Below are 25,682 nucleotides of genomic sequence, written 5' to 3'. Positions count from 1 at the left end.
AAGAGCACATCACTGAACAGAGCCATTTAGCTACTAAGCTCATAGCACAACTGAAGCAAACAGAGCCATACAAGGAACAAAGCACTGCATAAGTGTAACTTTATTTTGAAAACTCAATTACTTAAGGAAAAAAATTGAAGTAGCATGCAATTAACTGCACGTTACTTCAAATGCTTATCTGTTATCTCAACACTAAACACACTGAATTGAGGACTTACCAGTGCTCTGTGAATGCTTTTAAGTACAAAATATGCATCTACAACAGATTACCAAGTTGCTTAATAGATAGATATATTAAAATCTACAGTTCTAATAAATAACAAAAACTACCATAGCTGAATTTTACTCCTATCTAGAGATTAAAGCTCTTTAGCCACCAAGATTATTCTCCAGGCTTTATCAAAATTAATTACAGAGCACAAACATAACAACATACTCCAGAGAGAGAGTTGCTGCTTTGTCCTTGTTTCACCAGGACATGTATTTCCCCGGCCCACCCCAGAGCATGCCTGTGATATACCTGATACAAAGTCACACAGTAACAAATTGCCACTTAGCTTTTAAAGCATAGTAACTTCACAAAAATTAATAATAATAATAATAAAAATAAAACATGGTCTACTGCCACAGCACTCTTAGAAGTTACATTTACTTTGATTATAGTCATTATTATTCTCTTATTACTCAACTTTAAAGCAAAAACAAAAAACACTTTAATTACAAGAACTATGGCTTCCTAGGTATCATAAATACTTTTCCAGAATAGTGTAGAAATCTGCCTTACCTGTACTACCCTGAGAGGCCTCCAAAGTCTCCTAGCCACTCCAGCAGCTGGCTGAGGTAAATAACCTCCACCCCGGGGGTCAATTGCCAATAGCAGCCAGCTGCCTTTCCCCAAGTGAAAGCAAGCCACCCGAGCTCAGAAAGCGATTAAAGAACACCTGAAGACACAGATAGGCAACAGGTTCCTCACTGCCACGTTCGTTTCTACCCAGCCCTGTAACGCTTTTTCTACAATGAAATGACAAAGCATTATGCCCTTGAAGGGGATGGGGGAGGGGGGCAGGGCAAAAGAGCAGGCAAAGGAAGCATGAAGTTGGGGCGATATCGAGTTCCGCACGGAGTGCTGAGCGCTGAGGTCCCGCCGCGTTCCCCCGGGCTGCGCAGTGCGGGGCTGCTTCACACCCAGGGCTCCCAGGTGCAGCTGCCCGCTACGCCCCTAGCGCGGAGAGCAAATCAGCCTGAAAGATAACGAGATACTGACAAAATGCAGCGCTACTTGCACGTGGGGTTAATTTACACAGAGAAAAGGCCGCTTTTTAGCACATGGCAGCCAACGGGGCCTTCGGACAGGCAATGAGCTTCAGGTGCGGCTCCGAGCTCGCCCCGAGCTGCAGGCACGGCCGTCCGTCCGTCACTTGAGGGCCGGGGAGGGCAGGCGCTGTGAGGGAACGCTCGGAGCCCGCCCTGCTGCCCCGTGCCGATCCCGAGCCCCACCGGGGCCGCAGGGTCACCACAGCCGCAGCCCCACCCCCGCAGCCCGCTCCTCACACCCCCACGTACCCGTAACCCCACCGCTCTTCCCTCCCTCCTCCCCTCTCCGTCCCCCATTTGCTCCTCGCGCCTCCCCAGCGCAGGCAGTTCAATCCCTCACCCCTTCTCTTCCCCCCACCGTCCCCGCTCCCGCCGCCTCTCCCTCCCTCCTCCCTGCCGCTGGGGCTGCGGGAGCCGCGAGGCGGAGCGGGCCGGGCGGGGGGTGGGGGGAAGGCGGCTCCGCACACCCAAGATGGCGGCGGTGGAGCTGGAGTGGGTGCCCGAGACGCTCTATAACACGGCGATCTCGGCCGTGGTGGATAGTTACGGGCGGGCCCGGCGCCGGGACATCCGCTCGCTGCCCGAGAACATCCAGTTCGACGTGTACTACAAGGTGAGGGCGGGCAGCGGGGCGCTGAGGGAGGCCGGGCCCGGGTCGGGCCTGAGGGGCAGAGAGGGAAGGAGAGCGGGGCTGGGGAGCTGGGGGCCGGGCCTTCCCTGAGGGGCGCGCCGAGCGCGCGGCCTGGCTTCCTGCGGTGCCGCCGGACTGAGGCCCGAAGGTCCGAGAGCGGGAACGAGGGACCACGGGGCCGCGCGTGAGGAAGGGACTGCGGGGAGGCTGGGGCTGTTTGAGTCCGGAGGGGGGAAGGGGCTGCCCTTGAAGTGGGGAATCGGGGTGGGTGGAGGCGCTTGCCAGGCTGGGGGGGGGGGAAGCGGTCGGGAAGCGCGGGTTTGTGTTGAGCTGTGCGGAGGTTTTTCTTTTTCCTTCCTTTTCCACCCCCATGTTGCAGAAGGTGCTGTCTGTGGTGGAGGTTGCCGGGTCTGCCGTGCTCTTGTACGTTTAAATGTCTGTTTGGAACCAGGTGGAAGGAATTGAGGATCTTTAAATGGTGCCGTTTATCAGCTTTATGTCATTTTTTCACGTGGTGGCTGTTTCTCACTGAGCTGCCTCCAAAATACCCAGAGTTACAGTAAAGGGTGTGCTGAGAAGGTCCTTGAATCTCTATTGTCCACCAATTAGGCATTCCATCCATCTGTGGGAACCACTGGAAATAAGCATTCACCAGGAGAGACTCAATGTATTAAAAAAAAAAAAAAAAAAAAAAAAGTGGGAGATGGCCTTTATTTCCTCTGCCAGTTAAGTGCTAAAAACTTGGGGTGCTAAACAAAGTATTTTTTTTTTTTTGTAAGTCTTGGTGAACCTGTAATAGTGGCCCATCCAATGTTGGTGCAGAAACAGTATTTAGAAGGCATGCTGATTGTCCCTGGCAACAGAGAAACTGTTTCTGCCCAGTTGAAACATACAGGTACATTTCTGCACCCTGGTTGTCCGTTGCTTTTCTTAAGAGCTGAGAACTGTGGGAAATGTTCTGCCACAGCGAGCGTGCTTGGGGAAGGTGAGGTGGCTGAGATGCAGCTACCAGTGGATAAGCCCTATAGATATGGGACTAACAGCATGGGAGAACATTCTGAGGCTTATTTTCAGCTGTTGGCAGGGATGGCCATTGACACTGGCATTGTCTGTCTTGACATTCATACAGATGAGGGATGGTTCCCAAGGGCTTAAAAAACATAGAAAGAATTTCACAAGTTGTTGATACCCAATCATGTATTGTTTCCACTTCCTTTAAAAACTCATCCAGAGGTGATCTTAATAGGTTACATATACTTCTATTAACACTCTTCAATTGTTACATGTATCAGATTCATTTGGTGTTTTTTCATCATTAAAAATAATCCAGAAATAGATTTGAGTTCTAAAGAGGCTTTTAATTCTATTTGCTCTGCTCATGTAACAAGCAGCATGTTTTGTTCAGGAGGTGGTAACATGCCATGGATCTATTTGGTTGTACTCATCACTAGCCAGTGTAATTTCTGTTAACCATGATAATTGGTATTATTGTTTTGCCTGTATTTTACAACAGGCTGATCCTTGATAATCTGAACTGTGTAAGGTGCACCTATAATGGTGCATACATACATCATGTAGAATAAATACAAACACGTGGTGTAGTTTGGTGACTGTTGTGCCAGTGCTACCAATGGTAAGATCGTCTCCTAGGAGAATACCTTGTCTTCAGTGGTTGCATTTAAATTAGCTAATATATAAATATAACTTAATCTTGGCTGGGGTGCTAAAAGCAAGCGTAGTCCTGACTGAATGGTGCTGTGCGTGCAGAGACGTCTGCTTTCAGCCAGCACCTCAAAGCATAGCTCAGAGAAATCTTGTGGAACAGTGCTTGCATTTTTCTGTGCACCTGTATGACACTGAGTGCTGGTTCTTGATTTCTGTGTTTGGATGGCTGAGGAATATAAATGGTACTGGTGAACTAGTCTGGGAGGAGGACTCCTTCACACCTTGGAGCAGTTCCCTGCATGCTGTGTCTGGTGCTTGTTTTGCTTTTTGGTTCTGAACACAGTTGCTGTGCTTTTCAAAAAGATGCAGGCATTAAATACTGTTGTAGGTTAGTATATGTATTCTTAGGACATCCTCATGATGAGCTCTTTAAGCCAGAAGTACGATTTCCAGAACCCACTACCAGTCCTTAACAGAAGGCAAGCTAGAAGGCTTCTAAATCTTTGTTCTGGCTGCATCTTTGTAGTTGATGAAAGGCTGTCAATTTGTTGTTGGTGTTACATGGAGTAGTACGTATTCTTTAGATACACCTGAGGAAAGTTTGGTGTGTAGTGCTTGTACAAATGTGTGTGCATTTAGACCTTGTGGAAGATGGAGTGTCTTTTGGTGATTATTGAAAGGAATAGAAATTTTTTCAGTCTTTCACATCCAACTTGCAAGAAATGCTGTATTACAACTTGTGATACTGGAGAAAGTGCCACTTTGCAGAACTAAAAGGAAGCATCAGTCAGATCTTCTTTTGACACTCACTGTGGATGTTAATTGGCCGTGGCCATATAGAACTTGAAAATTCTTTTAAATGCATTCATCCGTATGAACACTTGAAATTAGCACTTGCCAGTGCTGTTTATGGAGTCTGCCAGCCTTGTTACGTTGATTAAGACGGCAGAGGTAGGATGTCACGTTATTACGATGGTGGAAATGGCCAGCATGTTATCTGAAAGGAAGGAAAGAGCCACCTGAGAAAGTCCTCATCTTTCGTTCCCACCAGGGTACCCTCTGCTTCAGCGCTTGGCTGTGTTGTGGTAGTGTGTCACCTTTATTTCCCATCCATTAACCAGCCCAATTGCTTTCAACTGTACAGATTCCAGAGCTGTTGATGTCTAGGATGCATTTTATAAACCCACGTGTTCCCAGTTTACAAGAAGGAACCAAACAAGCAATGGCTGTGGAGAGCTCTCTGCTGTGGGCTCACTAAGAAATAGGTGCTGTGGCACAGTGACAGGAGCAGGCAGGTTCCTGGTACTGAGTGTATTTATCCTTAACAACGACTAACACCTTAAAAATGAAAAATAAATAATCATGATTGCAATAAAGTAAATCTGTAGTGCTTTAGCCAGGGCATTACTGGATTTCTGGTTTTTAATTTTTTGTCTCAAAAGCCTGTTCACTTTTCCTTGCAACCATTGGAGAATAAACAGAGACTGGGCAGAACACTGATGAGGATGTCCAAGTGTGTTTGGAAGAGTTCATAACTAGTACTGTTGCAAGCAGCATCCGGATCTGGAAAAAAATATGCAAATGTAGTTATTTTGTTTCCTTTGTGTCTTTACCAGGTTAATGTATATCCTGGTGGTGCTGTTTCCTAGTAAAAGTGGTTGGTTGGTTTGTTTTTTTTAATCTTTATGAGGAAGAGAAGAGGAGGCCTTGTGCTTAGGAGCTGAAGAAGGAAATGTGCTGCATCGCAGTTAGAACACAAACAGGGCATGCCTGGCAGCTGGGCTGCAGTGGTAAATGCCACACTTTATTCCAGTTATTACCTACTTTTTAAATAAATTGAAGCCTGCACAAAAAAAAAAAAAAGGACCCAAACCACTGCAACACTCCACAACATCTGGGAAATCAAATGATTCTGTTTTGTGTCTTCTGGAGAAAATGGTTGGTGTTCAGAGGGAGGGAGTTTATCCAAATAACGTAGTTTTTGACAGAAACAGGACACTGAACTCTGCAGTCCAAAGATCATTCAGTTAATGTCTTACATAGAAGTTTTTTCTCTGTACTTCAGCTTTGTTCTGTTATGCATAATTTGTGGGTTTTTTTTGTTTTTTGTTTTTTTGTTCTTATGTTTTCTGGCTGTATTTGATGGGACAGTGCTTCATTAGTCATAGTGCTCTCTGTTGTAGGTATTTATGCAGCAAGCTGATGCTGGCTTTACACTGGATAGATAACAAGGAGTTTCATCTAATGTTCTTCTGAAATGTCTTTTAAGGGTTGTGTTTTTTCACATTGATTTTTCTTGAAAGTCACTTGGATCCAATGTTCCTTGAATGTTTTCTGATGAGATCATTAACCACAAGAACAATTGGAGATGACAATTTGTTTCAGACACTTGGTGGGGGCCCATAACAGTTAGTAATTGTGCTGTGCTTATTTGTATTAAAAAAATCAGGCAAAATCCAAAAGGCCATAATCATGCTTTTTCTGTATTTGACACAGTTAATGAAACTTCCACACTGCTTCTACACTGATGTGAATCAAAACACAGATTTTAAATTTACATCCTGGTATCTGCAGCTTCTGGATAGTGTGTAGCTGGAAAACTGCCTTCCCACTGCACTCTGCTAACCCCCAGAAAGAGAAGTGTGGCTAATAGAAGAGCTCCAATTGCATCTAGTTATTCTTTGAACCAAGCAAAATGAGTAAGCAGGAATTTGCTGACACTTGGCAACGCGCGATAGAATGTCTGTTCTGTGCATTGCAGTAGAGATGACTTTTACTGGTGAGGGATGATTACAAGCTTTTCTGATCTTACGGAGTGAATCTGGTTTGTCCTAAGGCTTCTGCTCCTGGCTGTGTGATGAGGGAGGAAAGGACAGGCTTCCTGCGAGATGAAGTGTAGCTGCACTGATGTAGTTCTGAATCCTTTCGGAGCAGAAGGGTACAACCAAGGTCACAGTAAGCAGTGTGTCTTGGAAGGTAGAAAATCCAGAGCGGGTGGGTTGTGTTTTGTAGGGTTCCTGCAGTGACCGATCGGTGTGACTGCACAAAGGCTGAATTCCTTTATCCTGCTGTGCTCTTGGGCATCAGAAATGAAATGTATATGTAAAAAACAAGCATGATTTCCTTGTGCACTCACATAGAGGCATTGTGATCTGGTTGGACTTCCAGACTGGTGCATTCAGTGGGACATGTCTGAATACTGCTTGAATTCAATCATATCTGTCTATTGCTCCCCTCTTTAAATCCTCCAAGTGAAGGAGAATCATCATCATGCCATGAGCTTTAGTCCAATGATTATTACTCTTTATTTTAATACATACCTTATCTGTAGTCTTACCAGAGCCAAAACATCTTGCACTGTTATGTCTTTGGTTTGCAGCTCCCCACCTTGCTTACCATTCTTCAGAGTCTTACCATTTAGTTTGCTCTTTGTTTGGCTTTTTTCTCCTTGAAGCTCTGTGTGGTTTTCTAGGCTTGGCTCGCCTATTTTCTTTTTTCATTGTCCTTGTTGAACCTTAGATACTGAAACTCATAACACAGACAATGAGGTAATACCATGAAAAAAGTGTCCAACTACTGCTGAAACAGTAATTCTTGTTTCCACTTAATTTTGTCTGCACTGGTTGAACTTCAGTCAAAGCAAACCACATAGAAAACCCTCCAGTGCAGGGTTCTGTGTGGAATCACACAGAAAATCAGAAAAAAATCCTACGTTGCTGGTGTGATACAGGAAGAGCAGTGAGTGAAAGTGTGAAGCATGCTGTGTGTGTGGAGCATAAGCTCCCAATGTTATCAGTTAAATTAGGCTTATTCAGTGCAGGCTTTTGGGTTGTTTGTTTATATTGCTTGAGACTCTTTAGGATGAGCTTCCTGACTGGAAGCATGGTTTTCAAAAAGAGCTGAGAAGTTTGATTTATTTTTTTAAAGCCCCAAACAATATCAGGGTGGAATTGGTCTCATCCAGAAGCCTCGTAGATGGTTTTGAAATAGATTTGTAAGAGATGAAAGTGCCCAGATTTATAACAGATTATTTTCTAAGCTTGTCCCCCAGCTGTCCCCAGGGCTTTTCAAGAGTCGTTTCTCAATGGGTTGATTCAGGGCACTGACTTCAAAAGACTTTTTTTCCTTCTGTGTTAAGCAGAGAAGGGAGGCGGTGGTTGCAGCCAAACTTATTTTCTAAATACAGATTTTGTTGTTTAAATATGCAATCCTCCCTAAATTGAGCATAGCAGTCCATGTTATATTATTGGGCATTGCTAATCATGCTGGGGGGGCTCCTTGGGACTTCTTGCAGCTTTAATTCTTACTGTGATGTCCTTTCTTGTTTTTCAGGCCTCTTCCAAACTGGAGCAATAGGAGCTTTTTTTTCTTTCTTTCGTTGAAAGCACTGCAATTCTTATGGTCCTTTTACAACTGCTTAGAGTTAATCTTTATTATGAAGAGGCTTAGAAAAAGTAATTGCTCCTACATTTGTGCACAGTGGAGAATGCTGGTCATTTAAAAAAAAAAAAAAAAAAAGCCACTTTCTCAGTGGTTGGATGTCTCTGCCTTTGTTTCTAAGGGTTTGCTAAGAATCAGAGCTCAACCTACTGAGAGAGAGCTCTGGCAGGAACTCACAGATAATTATATATGCATGATGATATGACAGTAGATAAGTTACAAGCTACTGTTATCAATATGTTCAACTGGAGACACCTCTATATGCATTTTCTGAATGCTTAGGAGAAAGTTCTGTAAGTCACTGTTAGCCTTAGCTCCTGAAGGACGTCATGGTGGCTTTGCCACAGCTGTACAGAGCAGTTGGACTGTGTAATAGCAAGCCAGCACATGAGATGTGCTCCGATGTTCGTGTCTTCAGTGACAGGCTTAATGTCAGTTTGAGAGGTGTAAGCTGGAAGTCATATGTATGTTCTTATGTGTCTTTCTATAATTAAAAAAAATCATTGATAACCTTCAAATAGGTCAAGTTTGTGTCCGAAAAAAACCTCCTTCCTTCTTAAGAGCGGAGTAGTTTTTCAGGAATCCAAACCTCTGCCTTTCTTGTTGGGGCCTGTTTTTCTTGAATCACTCTTTTGTTTTGTTTTTCGTGTTATGTAGCAAGGCTTGTGGTCAAGAATTCTGTCTCTGGAGCTTTAACAAGAGAATCATTTCTTCCGTACTTGCAACTGCTTCTCAATGAGCAAATAAGAGTTACTGAACCTTCTGGAATTGCTTCACAGTTTGACGTAGTCTCACTATTTCCATGTCCAATTCTGTTTGAAACTATAGCTGTAACAGCTATAACAGTTTGAAGAGACTTCAGGCAGAGTTAGTTCCTCAAATGCTTGCCAGCATGTCGAGGGAAGGGGTGAGTGGTGTGGTAAATGTTCTGAGGATGCTGTATTTCTGGTTATACCAGGAAAAAACTAGATGGGCTGAGCTGGGGAGTGGTGTGTGAGGAGCGGGTCTGGACCTTTGGACCCAAAATCAGAGATGTGTGAAAGATGAGGGTGTGGTTTGGGGCATCCCCTGTTCCCCCTCACTGCCACGGTGTTTTCAGTGGGGAAAAACACTCCAGCTCTAATTTGTTTTGAGTACAGGGCCATGGCTCTGCTTTATCTGAGGAACAACTTTTCATGTAGATACTGTTTAAGACTTCCTTTTTTATTTTTATTTTTTCCAGTGAAATAGTTGGCTAAAAGGAAAGCATTCATTTCTGGCAATTGACGTTTTTAGGTTAAAGAACTTTTGAAGTTTTTTTTTTTTGTAGGTTCTGTTAAAATAACAAACTCATGCTGCAGAAACATTGTCACATGTTTCATAAAGAGCTCTGACTAAAAGGAAATTTCTGTCTGGCAATGTTTTATGTGCTTGATTGGAGTGCTCATTGACCTGCCTCCTGGGCTTGTGGTTAAAATGATGCTCCAGATAAATGGTACTTTTCAATAAAGGTATTGAAAGAAATGATTAGAACTCAAAAACTGAAGTTTTTATTTAATCAGTGTTTGTACCTGAGCATTCTAGCTGTAAGTAACTCCTCTCTCTCATCTTTTGCTTGCATGGTGAGAGTGGCTGACTCCTCATTTCAGAGTTTCTCGTAGCTCTAAACCCTGCTCAAATAGCCTGGAGTGCCTTGCTGCTGGTAGCAGTGCTCTGGTCTTGGACAGTTTGTGTTGGAATGTTGTGGCATTGATTTTCTGAATAACTGTTGGAGTGCATTACCTGCAAGCTTGTGATGGTGCGAAGCGTGAGTGCACGCCTGTGTGTGTGCTGGTGAGCTGTAGTGCTCTGCCATCACACTGCAGGTTGGAGAAAGACAGAGATGGCTCTGGAATGGTGAGTGCTGTGAGAGGCAGCATCTGGGGAGACTTGAGATGGTTTTTCCTTCTCCTCATAGAGCTGCTGCCTTGCAAAAAAGGTTTTAAATAATAAAAATATGAAGGAATGCTGCCTGCAGTACCTGAAATAACAAATGCTTGTGCCACAACAGTCCTGATCTGCTGCAATCCTTGTGCTGCTGGCAGAGGCTGCTGCCAGCTGACTGGGGTGAGTGGACCGTGCTGCTTTCTGGCTGCACACCCTACTCTTTGCTATTTGTTGTTCAGGGACTTTGTGATGTCTGGATTTAACAGCCCCAGTGGATTTCTTTGCTGTGTGTTTGCGCAGCCACTTCTGCACCTATGTAAATTCTCAGTATTTATAGCATAACGTAGCAGGGAGCTCTGCTGCTTAGCTGTGCTATGCACAAAGAACTGTCTCCATGGTTTGTTTTTTATGAACAAGCTAACTGATATATTTGCTTATCTGCAGATAGAAATTGGTTTCAGCATAAAACCAGGCATTGCTTTCAATAAATTGAGGAGCGTTCCCATTTACTCAAGCAGGAATTGTTCATATAAGCCCAGGTATTAATGGGGTCAGGGCTCACGCTTGTGTTTAGCTCTGGGTATTGGTGAGTCATCCATTGCAGAACTTGTGGGTTTGGGGTGGTTTTCTTGGATGTATAATTTCATTGCTTCAGTCTTTGTCCCAGACAGAGGCTGGAGTTTTGTAGGATGACAAGCAGTGTTTTGAATTTAGGCTTTGGCTTTGCGTTTCCACTTACAAATCACCTAGAATCTCTTCACGCAGCCCTGTGATAGATTTTCTTTAGTTTAAAAAAAAAAAAAAAAGCATCTGATCTGATATCAAAGAAGCCATTTGTTACAATTTTTATTAAATTTAGTAGTTTTTTTGTTTTGTCTTTGTTCTCTAGCTTAGGAATTGTGATGTTTTAATGATGCAGGTAGATGTAGTGAATGTCTGAAGGAAGGAGGAAGAAAAGAACGGATAAAAATAAATTGAAAGCAAATATGGAGCTCTTATAGTTTGTGTGTTTAAGTTCTGCCACTGAAGGTGTTCTCCTGTGTGGAGATAGTGAAACTATTTCTTTTTAATATTTACTCTTCTGTACTCTGAGCTCTACAATTCATAAGTCATTCTAACTGGTGAGCTAAATTTCCCAGGAGAGCACCAGGTCTTAAATTTTTAAATATATTTGTATTTTTCTTTCAGCTTTACCAACAGGGCCGCTTATGCCAACTGGGGAGTGAATTCTGTGAACTAGAAGTTTTTGCAAAGGTGCTGCGAGCTTTAGATAAAAGGTAAGCACCTTCCTGTACTGACAGGCTCCTTTCAGCCCTGGGTTCTTGATCTAACTTTTGAATCCAGAAGATGTCAGATCAGATTCTTTGTTACCAGGATAAGCTTTGTGTCTCTAGTATCTCCCTCCCCTTGTTTGTGTGTATGTGATGTTAATGGGTTTGTCACTGCTCATTTGTCTGCCATTTTAGTGTGAGTCAGGGCAGGGGTGGGCTTTGAGGCTTCCCCACCCACAGAGTCTAAACAGAAAGCTTTGTTTTCCAGTTGTAACAGTGTGTGGGCAGCTTGTATTTTGCTTATTCTTGAGGGTGTCCTTGTAAAGAACTGTTTGTACGCTGATTTTATTTTTTTGGGTAATCCAACAACTGTAACCCATTAGTCTTGAGAGTGTCAGTTATGCTTGTGTTCGTCTGCTTTTTGTTTGAGAGAAGGCTGGAGTTATTTCCTTGAGTCACTACTCGTTTGTATCCATGGTGCTGTGACTGCACTGTTTTAAAAACTTCATACGTAACAAGTTTTATTTTCTTTTGTTTCAGACATCTGCTTCATCACTGTTTTCAGGCTTTGATGGACCATGGAGTAAAAGTTGCTTCTGTACTGGCCTATTCTTTCAGTAGACGATGTTCCTACATAGCAGAATCAGATTCTGCTGTAAAAGAAAAAGCAATCCAGATTGGCTTTGTTCTAGGTAACTGGTGTTCATAGACTGTTAAGTGTATTTCTTTGTTAGTTCAGTTAGTCTAATGCTATTTTTTACCTCTTTGTAACTTCTTTTTGGGAATGTGTGTGCTTGGAGTCTGTGTTTTTAGGAAGTCACTTGATGGCTTATGTATATAATACAATTAAATACCTAAAAATTTTAGGCTGCTCTCTGCTATTTCAAGTATAAAATTTATAAGCGTGATAGTTAATGTTAAGACTTTGTGTGTTTCTACTATTGATGCAAGTATTTCATGATGGAAAACTATGGAATACCAGAAGTCCTGCTCAGCTGAAGGAGAGTTCTTCTGCTCATGTTTCACGTCCAGGACTGCAGGGTTAGCTCTGATAGAACTCCTGTATGCAGCATGCAATTTCATGGTGCTTTGTAAAACACGTTTCCTTTGCTCTCGCTGCCTACGTTCCCCCTAAGCTGTTAGCAATGACTTCCTGAATTTTGGCATAGGGAATACTGCACTCCTGTATTCCTACTTATTTGTAATAAAATAAGAGCTCTTAGATGATCTGAGCGAATGCTTTTTCCTAGAAAGGCACTGTTCAAAACTCTGTTTGTTCTTGATTTTTCCAGGAGGGTTCCTTTCAGATGCAGGATGGTACAGTGATGCAGAGAAGGTATTTCTTTCCTGCCTTCAGCTGTGCACCCTTCACGATGAAATACTTCATTGGTTTCGTGCAGTAGAGTGTTGTGTAAGGTGAGCTTACCTTTAATTCCCACACGTCTTACTGAGAAGTATTTATTCTCATGTACCACTATTAAGAGCCAAGAAGCTTCAGATGCTCTCTTCAGAATTCTGCTGCACCGCTTGCTTTTGTTCCAGAAACAAGGTGATGCTATGAGAGGCTGGACGTGTATGTGCACCTTCCTGGGATAGAAAAATGCTAGCTGTAGTGCTGCTCTCAGCACTTGATCCTTTGACTTATAATTAATCCAAAAAATTGTCTAATTGTTTGGCATGCTGAAGAAGCTGCCTTAAAAATAAACTCACCTTCTCCAAATACAGAAAAGGAAAGGAGATTATAGGAAACGGGTTTGGAAAAGAGAAACACTGATGAGAGATCTTAATTGTTCTCTTCTTCCTTTATTAGTTTATAGGAAGACCTGTCATAATGTATCATGCAAGGTATAAAATGTTGCACCTATACGTTAGCTCATATTTTCAGAATTTTAGCATCTCTTTACTGTAAAGTGTTGTGTTCTGATTTGCTTTACTTTGTGGGTTTTTTTTCCTGTGTTATGTTGTCTTCTTGACTTATGAGGGCTTCCCTGATGTTTTCCAATCTCTATTACTCATTGTCTAATAACAGATCTCCAGAAGGGACAATGAAAGTTAGTTTACCAAAATTTCATCTGTGCTAAATGGCAGGCATTTGCAATAGGAAAGGAACAGCTGTCTCTTTTCTTTGCCTGCAATGGAGCAGGAATACAATTCTGCCCTTTAGGCTTGGAATGTGATGGCACTCACATTTTGAATGCATCTCTTTAAAGTAAATAAGCATCAGTTTTCAATAACAAAAATCTCTACTTCTGTTCTAAACAGAAGCCAGAAGCTGAAATAGTTGCTTGTTTGGAGAAACAGTGTGCACTTCAATACTGCTTTCTTGTCTGTATTTCACCATTTACTGAAGCTTCTGTGAATCTTTCAGATGGGAAAAGAGGTGGTGATAAGAAATGGGGGAGCGGGAGAAAAGGAGGCTGTCTAGAGTTGTTGTGAACTGCGATGACTGCATTGCCTTGTGTTAATTCAGTACTGAGTATCAAAGGATCAAAACTTTCAAAACTGTAAATCCAGAACGGGTTGTCAGGCTGGCACTAGATCAATCTGAGCAGATATGCTTGCTGATTCCTTTGAAGGTGGCCTTCTTACTACTTGTATTCCTGTTGGACAACACTAAAATTACTGTTGTTAAGTGCTATTGCTCTTCCTTTAATCCAAAATTTCCCTGCTAGTGTTACTAATCTATGAACACTTAGGTGTGTATGTTTTCTTCTAGCATTTAAAGGTTGTCAATCCAAGAAACTATTATGACAGCTAACGATTAGCTGGCCTGCTGTTCCTGAGCTTAAAGTTGCTTGTGCTGTTGCCTCAGAGTGAACTCTACTATGTAAATAATATTGAATGCATTTCAAAATATCCCTGTTCAGCCCCGTTTATGAATTGTGCCTGGGTGCTAATGCCATCCTGCTGTGCTGTCCCATCTTTCCTGGCGGCCCAGAGAGTGACGTTAGTTCCAGATGCTTTCTCATGTAGAATGGATGCAATTGAATCTCCTGTAAAATTATTTATGATACATTGTGCTGTTTAAGGACTGAGGACAAAATGCAGAGATGCACGCAGAAGAGTTTGTACTTTTTGTCAGTTTCAGTTTACCATGTTTTGGAAAGGAGGTAGAAGGGATTTAATACCATATGTTACTGAGTTTGGGAAATAAGATTTTATCGGTGTTGAGAATGGACTTCAGGAAAAATAAAACAAAGCCACACACACCAAAGTGGTTTGGGCATTGGATGTGCAGAACTTCATCAACGTGAAAAAATCCTTTGGCATTTCCAACAGAAGAAATTCTTGCCGTGCAAGATGCAAAGCATGGAATACTGTAACAAATTTCTATGAACAATTCCTTTGTATTACTGAATTCAGACAGTGCAGTTTTGCTGGGGTGGTACCCGGTTCTCTAAGTACAACACCAGATTGTAGATCAGTGATGCTGCAGCGTGACAAAATGTTTTATTCAAACACTGATTAGAAGATCTCTTTACATCTTTGCAAGGTTGCTCCATGTTCGAAATGGTAACTGTAAATATCACTTGGGAGAAGAAACGTTCAAACTGGCTCAGTCTTACATGGATAAACTTGCCAAACATGGCCAGCAAGCAAACAAGGCAGCACTCTATGGGGAACTGTGTGCACTGCTTTTTGCCAAGAGTCACTATGATGAGGTGAGTAGGGCTAGTTTCTTTCTGTTCAGCTTCTGGACGCTGGTTATGAAATCTGCGAGGACTCTCCATGACTGCCTCACTATTGACGTTGTCTTTCTAGATATCTGTGTGGCAGTACCAGAGGTATACCTGATTTACCATCTGGTTTCTGTATATTGTTCTGAGTACAAACTCTTAATAGTACATGAACTGATATTAAGAAATTATATGCAATAGATTGCCTGTGTATTTTGGTTATCAGTAAATTATGCATTACAAAGAGTTTATTTTAATAGGTAAAAAGAAATTGGAGAACATAACTCTTTGCAGCTACTTTAGAAAAAAGGTCACTTCAGTGTGACTGCAGTTTTTAGCTCCTAAATTCATTGACTAGGAAGCTGCTGTCTATGATAGTGATTGTAAGGATTAGTTAAGCATTATAAAAGAACCTTTTCCTGTGAAATACATTACATTCATTTAATTATACAGACCTTAGTGTAATACTAAATACTGCGCATTCAGTATCAAGTTGAAGAGAAGTTCTTCAGGTTTGTCAGACCACAGCAACCAGTGTTATTTAAATCTGCCAATGTAAATGACTGGTGTATATTTTTCTTAATGTTGCAACACAGTGATGTTGAATTATTGTGTTGGTTGACTTTGTTTGACAGGCTTACAAGTGGTGTATAGAAGCTATGAAGGAGATCACAGTTGGCCTGCCTGTAAAAGTAGTAGTGGATGTTTTGCGACAAGCTTCTAAGGTAAATTTAGACTCTTCCACATTCCTTTTTTAAACTGCTACCAAGGATGGGTGAGAATGTGTAATACTTCTGCTATACTTCATGTGCCTCTGGTGTATTTTCTTCCTTTCCCTGTGAAACAATTATAGCTGTTCATAAGGGACATGATGGCAAAGTTAACTTGGAGCCTTCCACAAAAAGATGGGCTGTTTCTATCTTTGATGTAGACTCAGATACAACACTAATCTTTTTGGTGATTTATGTCAGAGTAAAATATTTATTGATGCTTTCTGTGAGCACTTGTTAAATAAGTCCCTTAGTGACAGCGGTGATATTAGAATTAAAAGTAATAGAAATTGGGCTGATATCTCAAGGGGAAGGATTTTGAGTGTGCACCTCTTCACATGCTTCATTTCAACCTGTTTAGGCTTGTGTTGTAAAACGTGAGTTCAAGAAGGCTGAGCAGCTGATAAAACACGCAGTGTATCTCGCCCGGTGAGTACTATTCCAAAAAGCCCTCTTGAAATGTACTCTTAACCTGCCTCAATGAGTAATATAAGCATGTTTCTACAGGGAGCATTTTGGAGCCAAGCACCCCAAATATTCTGATACACTACTAGACTACGGATTTTATTTGCTCAACGTAGACAATATATGCCAATCTGTTGCCATCTATCAGGTATGCAGCAGGGCTAAATGCATTTGGTTTCTATTAATAAATAAAATGTCTCTCTTTCTTCTAAAACTCACATGATTTTAATTCAGGATAATTAGTTCATTTAATTACTGCACTGTTTGTTGACTTCAGATTTTTGCTTTCATTTTTTTCTTCGCCCTTGAGTGATTTCTTTAGGCTTGCTGTCTAAAGTATGTGGGTGTAGACCTGAATTTCAGAGCCATCAGACTTTTTTTTTTTTTTTTTTTTTTTTTTTTTTCCCCTGTTAGCAGTAAGATGCATAAGGTTGTTGTTTTTCCCCCTGTGTTAACTGACATCATGGTGCTCTTGTGACTCTTTCAGACAGCTCTTGATATTCGGCAGTCAGTATTTGGAGGTAAAAACATACATGTAGCTACAGCTCATGAAGATTTGGCTTACTCTTCTTATGTTCACCAGTACAGCTCTGGAAAATTTGACAATGCACTGTGAGTACAGCTATTTGAGGTAATGGCAGAAAATCTAATACTGCAAATGGGGGGAAAGAATGTTTTTTAATTTATACAGATTTTTCTAACAAGAACATTAATACAGTGAACATCTACATTTATCTTGTTAATACTTTACCAGTTAGCTGGTAATTGAAATAGCAATGAGGATGCATATATTTAAACTCTTTCAGATTCCATGCTGAACGTGCTATTGGCATTATAACTCACATTCTCCCAGAAGACCATCTTCTCTTGGCATCTTCAAAGAGAGTTAAAGGTAGTATCCTGAATTGCATTACTGGAACAGTTTAATATTTTGTCAATGGAGAGCAGGCATTCAGTTGTATTTATTCTGCTCCCAACTGAGGCAATGTAAGCTTTTTCCCAACTGGAGATGGCTTGAGAATATTCCCTGTAGTTCTCCAATGTTATTTGTCAACATGCTCGTAAAATACAAATTTAAAATTCTTTAAAGCTTTGTTGAACTCATTCTTGAATTAATAGTAGTAAAAATACGGAATATAAAAAAAGTGTTGGTAACTTTGATACCTAGTTGTAAAGTTTGAAAGCAGTTTGTAAGAAATCTAAATCCTGATTTAAATATCTCCTGACACTTCTTGGGAGGACGGCTTTCTGCAGCTGGTAGTTGGTGTGTCTGTGTCTGGAACACAGTGATGTTGCTTTTCTTCTTCTTATACTCAGCACTTATCCTGGAGGAGATTGCAATAGACTGTCATAACAAGGAAACTGAGCAGAGGTTACTTCAAGAAGCTCATGACTTGCATCTGTCCTCACTTCAGTTAGCTAAAAAAGCCTTTGGGGAGTTTAATGTACAAACAGCAAAGCATTATGGCAACCTTGGAAGACTGTATCAGTCCATGAGAAAGTTTAAGGTAAGATCTACTAAGGTAAATCTCTTTACAGACATCTTGTAAATTGTATGTCAATATGTCAAAGCAAATTGTACTTTATGTCCCCGGTTCATAACCTCAGTTGGGAGTTTCGTTCCATTTTAATATTTCACCCATTCAAAGCTTTGCACAGAAATAATTAAGATGCCTTTGGGGACAGGATGCAAAGTGATACTACTTGCTGATGATCCAAAATAAGAATTTGAAGAACTTAGTCTGGTTCTGGCCTTCCTATCTTTTATTTTTTTGTCCTTTGTGAAATGCTTGACTACTTAATCACTGCATAGTTGTTGCTTAAAGTGTTTATGGTGTGGTGAGAGGTGCCTGACCCATATGAATTTGTTCCTCGCAGGAAGCAGAGGAAATGCACATCAAGGCAATTCAGATTAAGGAGCAGCTCCTGGGTCAGGAGGATTATGAAGTTGCACTGTCAGTGGGACATCTAGCTTCTCTCTATAACTACGATATGAATCAGTATGAAAATGCTGAGAAGCTTTATTTGAGATCCATAGCAATTGGTAGGTGATTCTTACAGTGTTTATTTACATAGCAGCCTTAATACAAAAAAAAAAAAGCTTTTTGAAATGTTTAACATTTTATTGAATAACTAAAAATGAAATGCAGTATTTCTATTTTTTTGCATGGCTTCAATCTAAGTATTGAATTTTAATTTTTGTTATCTCTTGTCTTTAGGAAAGAAGCTTTTTGGTGAAGGATACAGTGGACTTGAATATGATTACAGAGGTCTCATTAAACTGTACAATTCCATTGGCAATTATGAGAAAGTTTTTGAGTACCACAATATTTTGGCCAATTGGAACCGGTTGCGGGATCGGCAGTTCTCAGTCACAGATGCTCTGGAGGATGTAAGCAGCAGTCCTCAATCCACTGAAGAAGTGGTCCAGTCTTTTCTGATGTCTCAGAACGTTGATGGACAGAGTAGCTAAGAACTCGGTCAATTAATCAGTTAAGTTTTTTTCCCAGATTACAGGGGAGAAGTCATACTGTGAAATCTAAACCATGTAGTTCTCTGGGGGCTGGAATTTGCATTGAAACACTGGTCCAGTCTACTGAAGAGTGCCCATACGGATGAATGTGTGTTAAATTCTTATCAGCATGTGTATGGCATGTTTAGTTCGGCTCACGTTTTTAACTTGGTATTCCAGAAAACCCTTTTTTTTTTTTTTTTTTTCTTTCTCCAAAAGAACCTACTTTGCAGAAAGTCTGCAAGAGAACATTAAATAAAACTGTTTGAGTTCAAAAGAGTTGCATTCTTATTATGAATGGAAGGTTTCATCAAGAGCTTTCTTCCGATAGACAGAATAAATGCTATACTACAAGAAATTATATGAGAGAGGTCTCTCTAGTTCATGCATTTGTAGCAGAGTTAATCACAAATACTAAGAAAAGGAAGGATGCTTTGGCTGCTGCCTGATGAAGAAAAGTGGCAAAGAATCACTTCGGAGAGCAACATACCATTTGTAATCCACAGTAATTTGATAAGGAAGTACAGACCGTATGTTGTTTTTAATACCCTGAACTGGACCAGTGTTTGTCTGTAAGTGATGGAAGATCCAGTAGACCAGCAACCTTAGTTTTCTTTGGTACCAGCCAAGAGTGCTAATCTTCATAACAGGACCAGGAAAATCAAAAGTGGACCAGCCTGCTAGAAACAGTTTTTGGACCAGTGGCTTTAATTTAATATTTCTGCCCCTGCATTCACTTCTACAGTAGAGTGATTTCATTTAGATGTATGATCAGTGCAAAATTATATTCCTGTAATAGATACAAAACTAGGAAGTGAACGTTCTTTAGCAGTTGCGATGGCATGTTTTACTTAGCAAGCTTATACAGATATTAATGTCAATGCCACACGCAGAAACTAGAAATGCTTAACTATTTGCTGCAGCCATCTTCTTTTCTATTATTTTTTTTAATGGGCTTACTCTGATAATTGAGGCAGTACCTTGTTTATACCAGTTAATGGTTTTGTATTACAATCCAGGTCAATTTTATGTTTCTGGAGAACACAACTTATTGTACAGTTTGCAGGGGTCAGTGGAAAATGCCAAAAAGCACAACAGGTCTTTTTTTGTGTGATGCTTCATTTCTACATTAAACAATAGTACAACCAGAAATGGATTTCCTTTATATTAATTTAAAAAGCAGAAATCAGCTGTAAACATCCTTTAATAATGCCTATCTCACTAGCTTGTCTTAATTTTTCTTCTGTTGGGGGCGGGGGGCTGCTTTGCTGTGTAGATTTATTTATTTTTTGCTTGGGTGTGTTTTTACTTTTTAAAATGTTGAGGTAATGCTCCTTTGAAAGTGTAACATAGCAAACTAGAAACAACTCGCTGCTGTTACCTCCGTTCTTATTATAGTGGCGCAAACAGTGCCCTGTGGTTGGGTTCTGTCTCTTGGGTTTTCTCCACCCCCCCTATTTTCAGGGGTTTGTAACTTGGCCGTGGAAGTTCAGTCCAAGGTGGGGCTCAGCAAGCAAGGTTCCTACAGGACTTGGACTGGATGTTTTGTTTAGGGTTTGTTTTCTCTTAAATAGTTTGTAAAGCTTGGGACAGGGAAAGCTGCTTGGTGGTATTCAGGAAAGAGTGCACAGAAGAAATAAGAAGTTTCAGACACTGCTTTGAGCTTAATGACTCCTTTAAGAACTGAAATTTTCCAGGCCAATAGTTCATATACCGGTGCCTTCAAGTGTAATTTTGGGGGAAAAGGCTGAATAATACCGACTTGAATATGCAGCAATATGAGTGCAGCTTTAATGACTGCATACCTAAATACTTTAATGAAAGGATTCCACATTTAAAAACAACAAACTGTGGTATTAAGGCTTATGTTGCAGTGTACCCTCAAAGGCTGTTCAATGAAAATTCAACTTAAAATGATGTATGGATTTAACATCTACTTTATAGCAATTTTTCTTGCTTAGGAGTGCTTTAGGTGAAACATTTCCATCTCTGACTAGCATCTATTAGGGGAGTGATTGATTATAGAGTTCTCATGAATTCTTTTCTTCAGTCCTATTAAAATTACTTAAATGAAACTTGTAATGTTAGTACCAGAATTTGGGCAGGGGGACGCTGCTTAAAATTGGCCTCAACAGGCTGTGTTACTGCTGTATTGCAGAAGGGTTTGACAGGTTCAGAGCAGGCACTGACTTGTATTTATGATGTCTGTTTGTGAATGGCTCCCAGTCAAGCCTCTGCTTCCAGCTTCTGGCTAACAAAACTCAAAGGTCTCAAGATTTTGAGTTGGGGAGTGTTATTTGACTGACACTGGCACAAGCAGTCCATGTGAACCATTGCTGTCACATCAGCTCTCTGGTTTCTGTGTGTTTCAAGGGCTGCTTTCAATCTGTGGCGAGTAGGAGAGCTTCCAACATGGGGCAGGTTAGGAAGGTGTTTGCTTCTGAGAACCAAAATCATCTGTTCCATTTCTGTGATGGGTTGCTTTATTCTGTTTTCTCAGGCCTGCTGCGTGGATGAGCTTTTCTTTCTTTCCTCAAGCTACTTCCCTAGCATGTTGTGTACCTTGACGTATTGGCTTGTCTAGAAGGGATTCACATCCTGAAAGTCACCCCGAGTTCTTTTTGTTGGATTTTGGCCAAGAAATGTGACTTGGGCATGAGCATCTGTTGTGATCCTTGTGGAACTGCTAGCATGCTTTTCGTGTGACTAAATCCTGACTTGGCTGTTGGGCTGAACTTCTCACTGCAGCCCTTCAGCAATTCCGGTTGTGCCAAGGCACCACGTTTCGGAGAAAGGTGGCTGTGGCAAACTGCTGATGCTGTCAAACAGGAGCTTTGCAGGGCGACTTTGCAGCTGCCTACGAAATGCTTTGTAACCTGCTCTGCACGCCATAACTTGGAACATCCGCTGTCCTTGCTGCAGGTGGAGTTTCCATGCGATAATGTAGAACTGGCCTTTCTAGTTGTCCATTCTGTCTCTCTGATCTTGTTTTTGGAAGAAATTGGCTGTCTGTATTGGCATGTGGGGACAACATCTAGGACCTGTTGTTACTGTTACTGTCTGTGCTGTTGTTTGGTATCCCTGAGAAAGCAGAAATCCAGTTGGATGGCTACAGAAGGTAAATGACTTGCTCAGCCGTAAGGGTGGAAACATCTGCAATGTCATTGAGGCAGATTTCTATGCATTTAATTTTATTTAATGACCAGCACAGGTAGAGCTAAAGGAACAGAGTGCTACCTACTACGTTCTCTGTACAGTGCAGCTTTTCAGCACAGAACTTGCCAACAGAGACCCTGCACCTCCCTCCTGTCAGGTGTGGAACCAAGGAGTTCCTGTCCTATTTTAGCCCTAAAACAAGCTTTCTAAAACAAGCTTTCCACATGCATCTGAGTGTAAGTTCTGGGGAAGGAGGCTTTATAGTTAGCCTTGCTTGTTAGGAGACCTTGTCCTTGCTGTAATGCAATTAGCCAACTTCAAAACGCTTGATGACTTTGATTAACCATTGGCATTTTATATATGCACAATGCACCTTCTGCTAGGTGAGGTGGTGTTAAAAAGAGGAGATCTGGGGTTGGGGCTCTGAAATGCATCTTTAGAATATTTCTTGACGGTAAGTAATCACAGTGATTGGTTACAAGTGGTGAGGAGAGGTGTCCCTTCGTAGAAAATTACTGTAACTATTGTTTAAGCCCTCATGATTTTCACTATAAAGCTTCTGAAATCCGTTATTTGTCTTTTGTTTTAATTGAACGCTGCAATTTGTAGAAAGGGAAGAAGGCAATGTCAGGATTCTTCCACTGTCTCTGGGACATGGGCTATTCTGGATGACTTCTTGTGGAAAAGGAGAGGCAAGCAAAGCTTAAGAAGTGACAAAATGGGACAGGGAAAATTGCAGAAAGATGTTTTCAAACCAGTCTATCCCTCGGTTACTTGAAGTAAAACACCTAGTGACTATTTGGCCCCAGCAGTGGTTTGGTTGCTTTTACAGCATGCTGTTATGACCAACGAGTGTCTGCCTCTGAATCTTAGTCTTCATGAGCACTCTTTACAAACCTTGTAGTTGAAAACTTTTTTTTTTTTTTTTTGCACATAAAGTTTATTTGTTGAAGACTTTTGAAGGTCTTTTAGTTGCTGGATTCTAACTTATTGGGACAACAAGGTTCTTTTGTAAAAATGAAGTGTTTTTTTCTTTAAATGTGCTGCAGTCTGATATTTGCTAACGGTGCCATTGCGCTGCTCCTCATGGTACAAGAAATGCACGTTGAACTTCTTTCCTTTTATTGTTGTGTACTGGTAGAGTGCAAAAAGGAAAATGCGTTGTGCCTAAAACATGAGTGAAGCTGTGGACAAAACCTTGGTTTGTGCAGATGGGATTTGACTTCCCAGGTAGCAGCAAATAACGCGGGGGAGATGCTGCTGTTACCAGGTTGTAACGAAGCTTGTGCAGAAGCTTGATTTTCTCTAAAGCTCGTTGTTTCCCTTTTCTCCTTATTGTTTCTATAATAAGAAGGTGACTGGCCAAATGTTAACTGCGCATCTGACTGTTTGTTGTGGGTGTTTCCATGTTGGACGTGTATGGCCTGTTGCACGGTTTGTTTCTTGGCCTTTTGAGGATTCTGTGAGAAGCAGGGAAGAAATTTCCTTTATCCAGACATCAACCAAACTGCTTACAAAGAAATTGACAGCACTGGTAATGCTTCTGTCCCTAAATCTCAGGAATGTTTCGGGCAGTGAAACAGGTTTCCCTTTGGTGATATAAAGGTGCGTGCTCTAGGGTCTTGTTTAACAATATTTCATTGCAATCCTAGGTATCTATAGCATGAGTGGCCTTAGTGAGTTTGTTGAAGTGCACATTTTTTTTTTTTTTTCAAAAGTAAATTTTAAGATGAAAAAGATATATACTATATAAATATATAGAGATATTTAGAAACTTGGTTTGTGGTGCACAAGTTCAGTGTTGGATCACTAAATAATTGTCGCAGGTACCATAGTGTAACTTTTCTTTGATGTATTTTCCTTCATGGGAAGCGATGTTGCCATGGTAACTAGGACTTCACAATTTCTTTACTACTTAACGATGTGAACGAACTCTACGTTTTATTGAACATTACCAGGTTCAGTACTATTTTTATACTTGTTGAACTACAGGGAGTTTTAATTTAATAGCATTCTAAAAAAGATGTTGCTTGAACTGTATAACTGTATAAATCAAACTACTTACACAGACGACACCTCTAAACCAGAATCTCTACCTGTAGTGCCACAGTCATTTATATGAAGTTATCTTGATCATGACTAGACTTGGAAGACCACCCTACTTGTGTCAAGACTTAATGTTTCGTATCCTACTTCTCACAGACTGCAGTGCCCGACATTATTTGTAACCATCAAACCATATTATGTTTGTAACCAGCATTGTGATATTCTGTAATTGTATTGCTAAAATGAAATATCGACCTAATAAATATAGTGTTCCTGCATTTGGAAGCATCTGCGTTGAATTTGGTTCCAACTTTTGCCTCTGGTGAATACCTGTCCCTTTCCTCCCTGCTCTCCCTTGCTGTGTCATAACCAATGCGAAGTGGGAATTGAGCTGGCGGAGCGAGGGAACACAAGGAGAGCAGCTGCCTTGTTCTAAATGTGCCCTCTGGGATGCCTGTGCCAATGCTTGTGCAGCCAGCAGCGGGGCTGTTTGTGTTTCCTCTGAGCTGTTCACCATTACGCTGTTCTTCCACAGACGGCGCACTCCCAGAAGCATTAAGAAGTTGTGCTTACTGCTCAGCAGTTCAGACTGCGCCATGTCAGCGGGGCAACGTGTGTGCAGAAACACCGTTAGCTCTTGATAGTAGCAAGAGGGTTGTGAACCTCCCATCGGGTTTAATCTGAAATGCCTGCAGAGGCAGAGATGGTGGCTGTGGCTCCTTCCTTGTGCCTGGCTTCCAGGTGTGAGCTCCCATTAGAGTGACTGCACCGGGGGAGCTGCCACAGTTCACTCGGATTTGTTCTTTTCCCTTCTAATTTTGTCTTGTTGATCGCTTTGTTGATCGTTTCTGCACAATTCCCTCCCAGCCTGTTGCCAGCTGCTCTGTGCTCGCCCGGCCGCTCGCTGCGGCCCTCAGCACAAAATACAAAGGCCTGTGGGTTTGGACCGGGCCTTGCGGGCTGAAGGCAGCCAGGCCTGGGACTAGACCCCGAACTGTGCCCTATAGGATGCCCTGCTTGGACAAATCCCTGCTGGCCAGTTCACCCCAGGGAAAGCAGGATGACTGCAGAGGCTGAGGTTGAAACCAGGGCTGCAGCGGTGCCCTGTTGTACAGCCTGGTGCCTCCTGTCCATGCTGATGGAAGGTGGAAAGAAGCGCAGGCCTCTGGGGCTCTGTGCAGCTTTCTCAGTTCTTTCCCTTTTCCCCAGGGAAACGCTGACGCTTTAGGAGTGCTGAAGCCAAACTGCTGAGCATAAACCAAATGGCCTCGTGCCTCTGCACCCACCTATCCTGCTCATTTTGGGGAGTTAATGAACCCAGCTGGGTCAGTGCTGCTGTCTGGTGATGACTTCCTTCCCGGGTTGGTTCACAGTCCAAGAAGCCAAAGTCAGTGCTGTGCCAGCAGGTGCAGCACTGCGTCCTGTGCTGATGGAGTTCAACCACAACATGCCTTGAGGTAAGTACTGGTGTTTTGTTGTTTGCTTTGTTTGCTTGTTGTTAGTTCTCTGAGGAGGCTGGCTGCAGGTCCCTGCATTGGTGTGGGGATGGCTGTGGTGCTGCAGTGCCTGTCCCAGACTGCAGGCTGCTGTGGGACCAGTTCTGCTTATTCTGGACATCTTTTGTTTCTCTGTTTGGTAAATAACAAAGTTTCTGCTTTCTGTGGCGTAAAACATGAGCCTTACTGTCCTGAGCTGTCAGCACATGGCCTCTGTTTGTACCTTTCCAGGTTTGTGGTTTTAGGAGAAAGGAATAGATTTTTGTCTTTTGCTGGTTCTATATTACACAGTGACACGTTACAAAGCATATGCAAATCTTGCTTTCCTTACGAG

The 25,682-nt window shown here is 41.7% G+C and overlaps 1 protein-coding gene across 1 annotated transcript; it reads left to right on the top strand.

The window, feature by feature from the left end:
* Positions 1-1,455: 1,455 nt before the first annotated feature.
* Positions 1,456-24,130, top strand: APPBP2 (amyloid beta precursor protein binding protein 2). Its single transcript, XM_048966564.1, has 13 exons — positions 1,456-1,927; positions 11,144-11,232; positions 11,767-11,918; positions 12,519-12,642; positions 14,720-14,888; positions 15,539-15,628; positions 16,035-16,102; positions 16,181-16,286; positions 16,626-16,750; positions 16,945-17,030; positions 17,456-17,646; positions 18,017-18,182; positions 18,358-24,130. Exons 1-13 carry the CDS (start codon positions 1,787-1,789, stop codon positions 18,609-18,611), a joined length of 1,761 nt encoding a protein of 586 aa, XP_048822521.1. The 5' UTR covers positions 1,456-1,786; the 3' UTR covers positions 18,612-24,130.
* Positions 24,131-25,682: the final 1,552 nt, after the last annotated feature.

This window comes from Lagopus muta, chromosome 20 (assembly GCF_023343835.1).
Source record: "Lagopus muta isolate bLagMut1 chromosome 20, bLagMut1 primary, whole genome shotgun sequence".
NCBI classification, from domain to species: Eukaryota; Metazoa; Chordata; class Aves; order Galliformes; family Phasianidae; genus Lagopus; species Lagopus muta.
The sequence above is the reverse complement of the archived record's forward strand: the minus strand, read 5'-3'. Positions and strand labels throughout refer to the sequence as shown.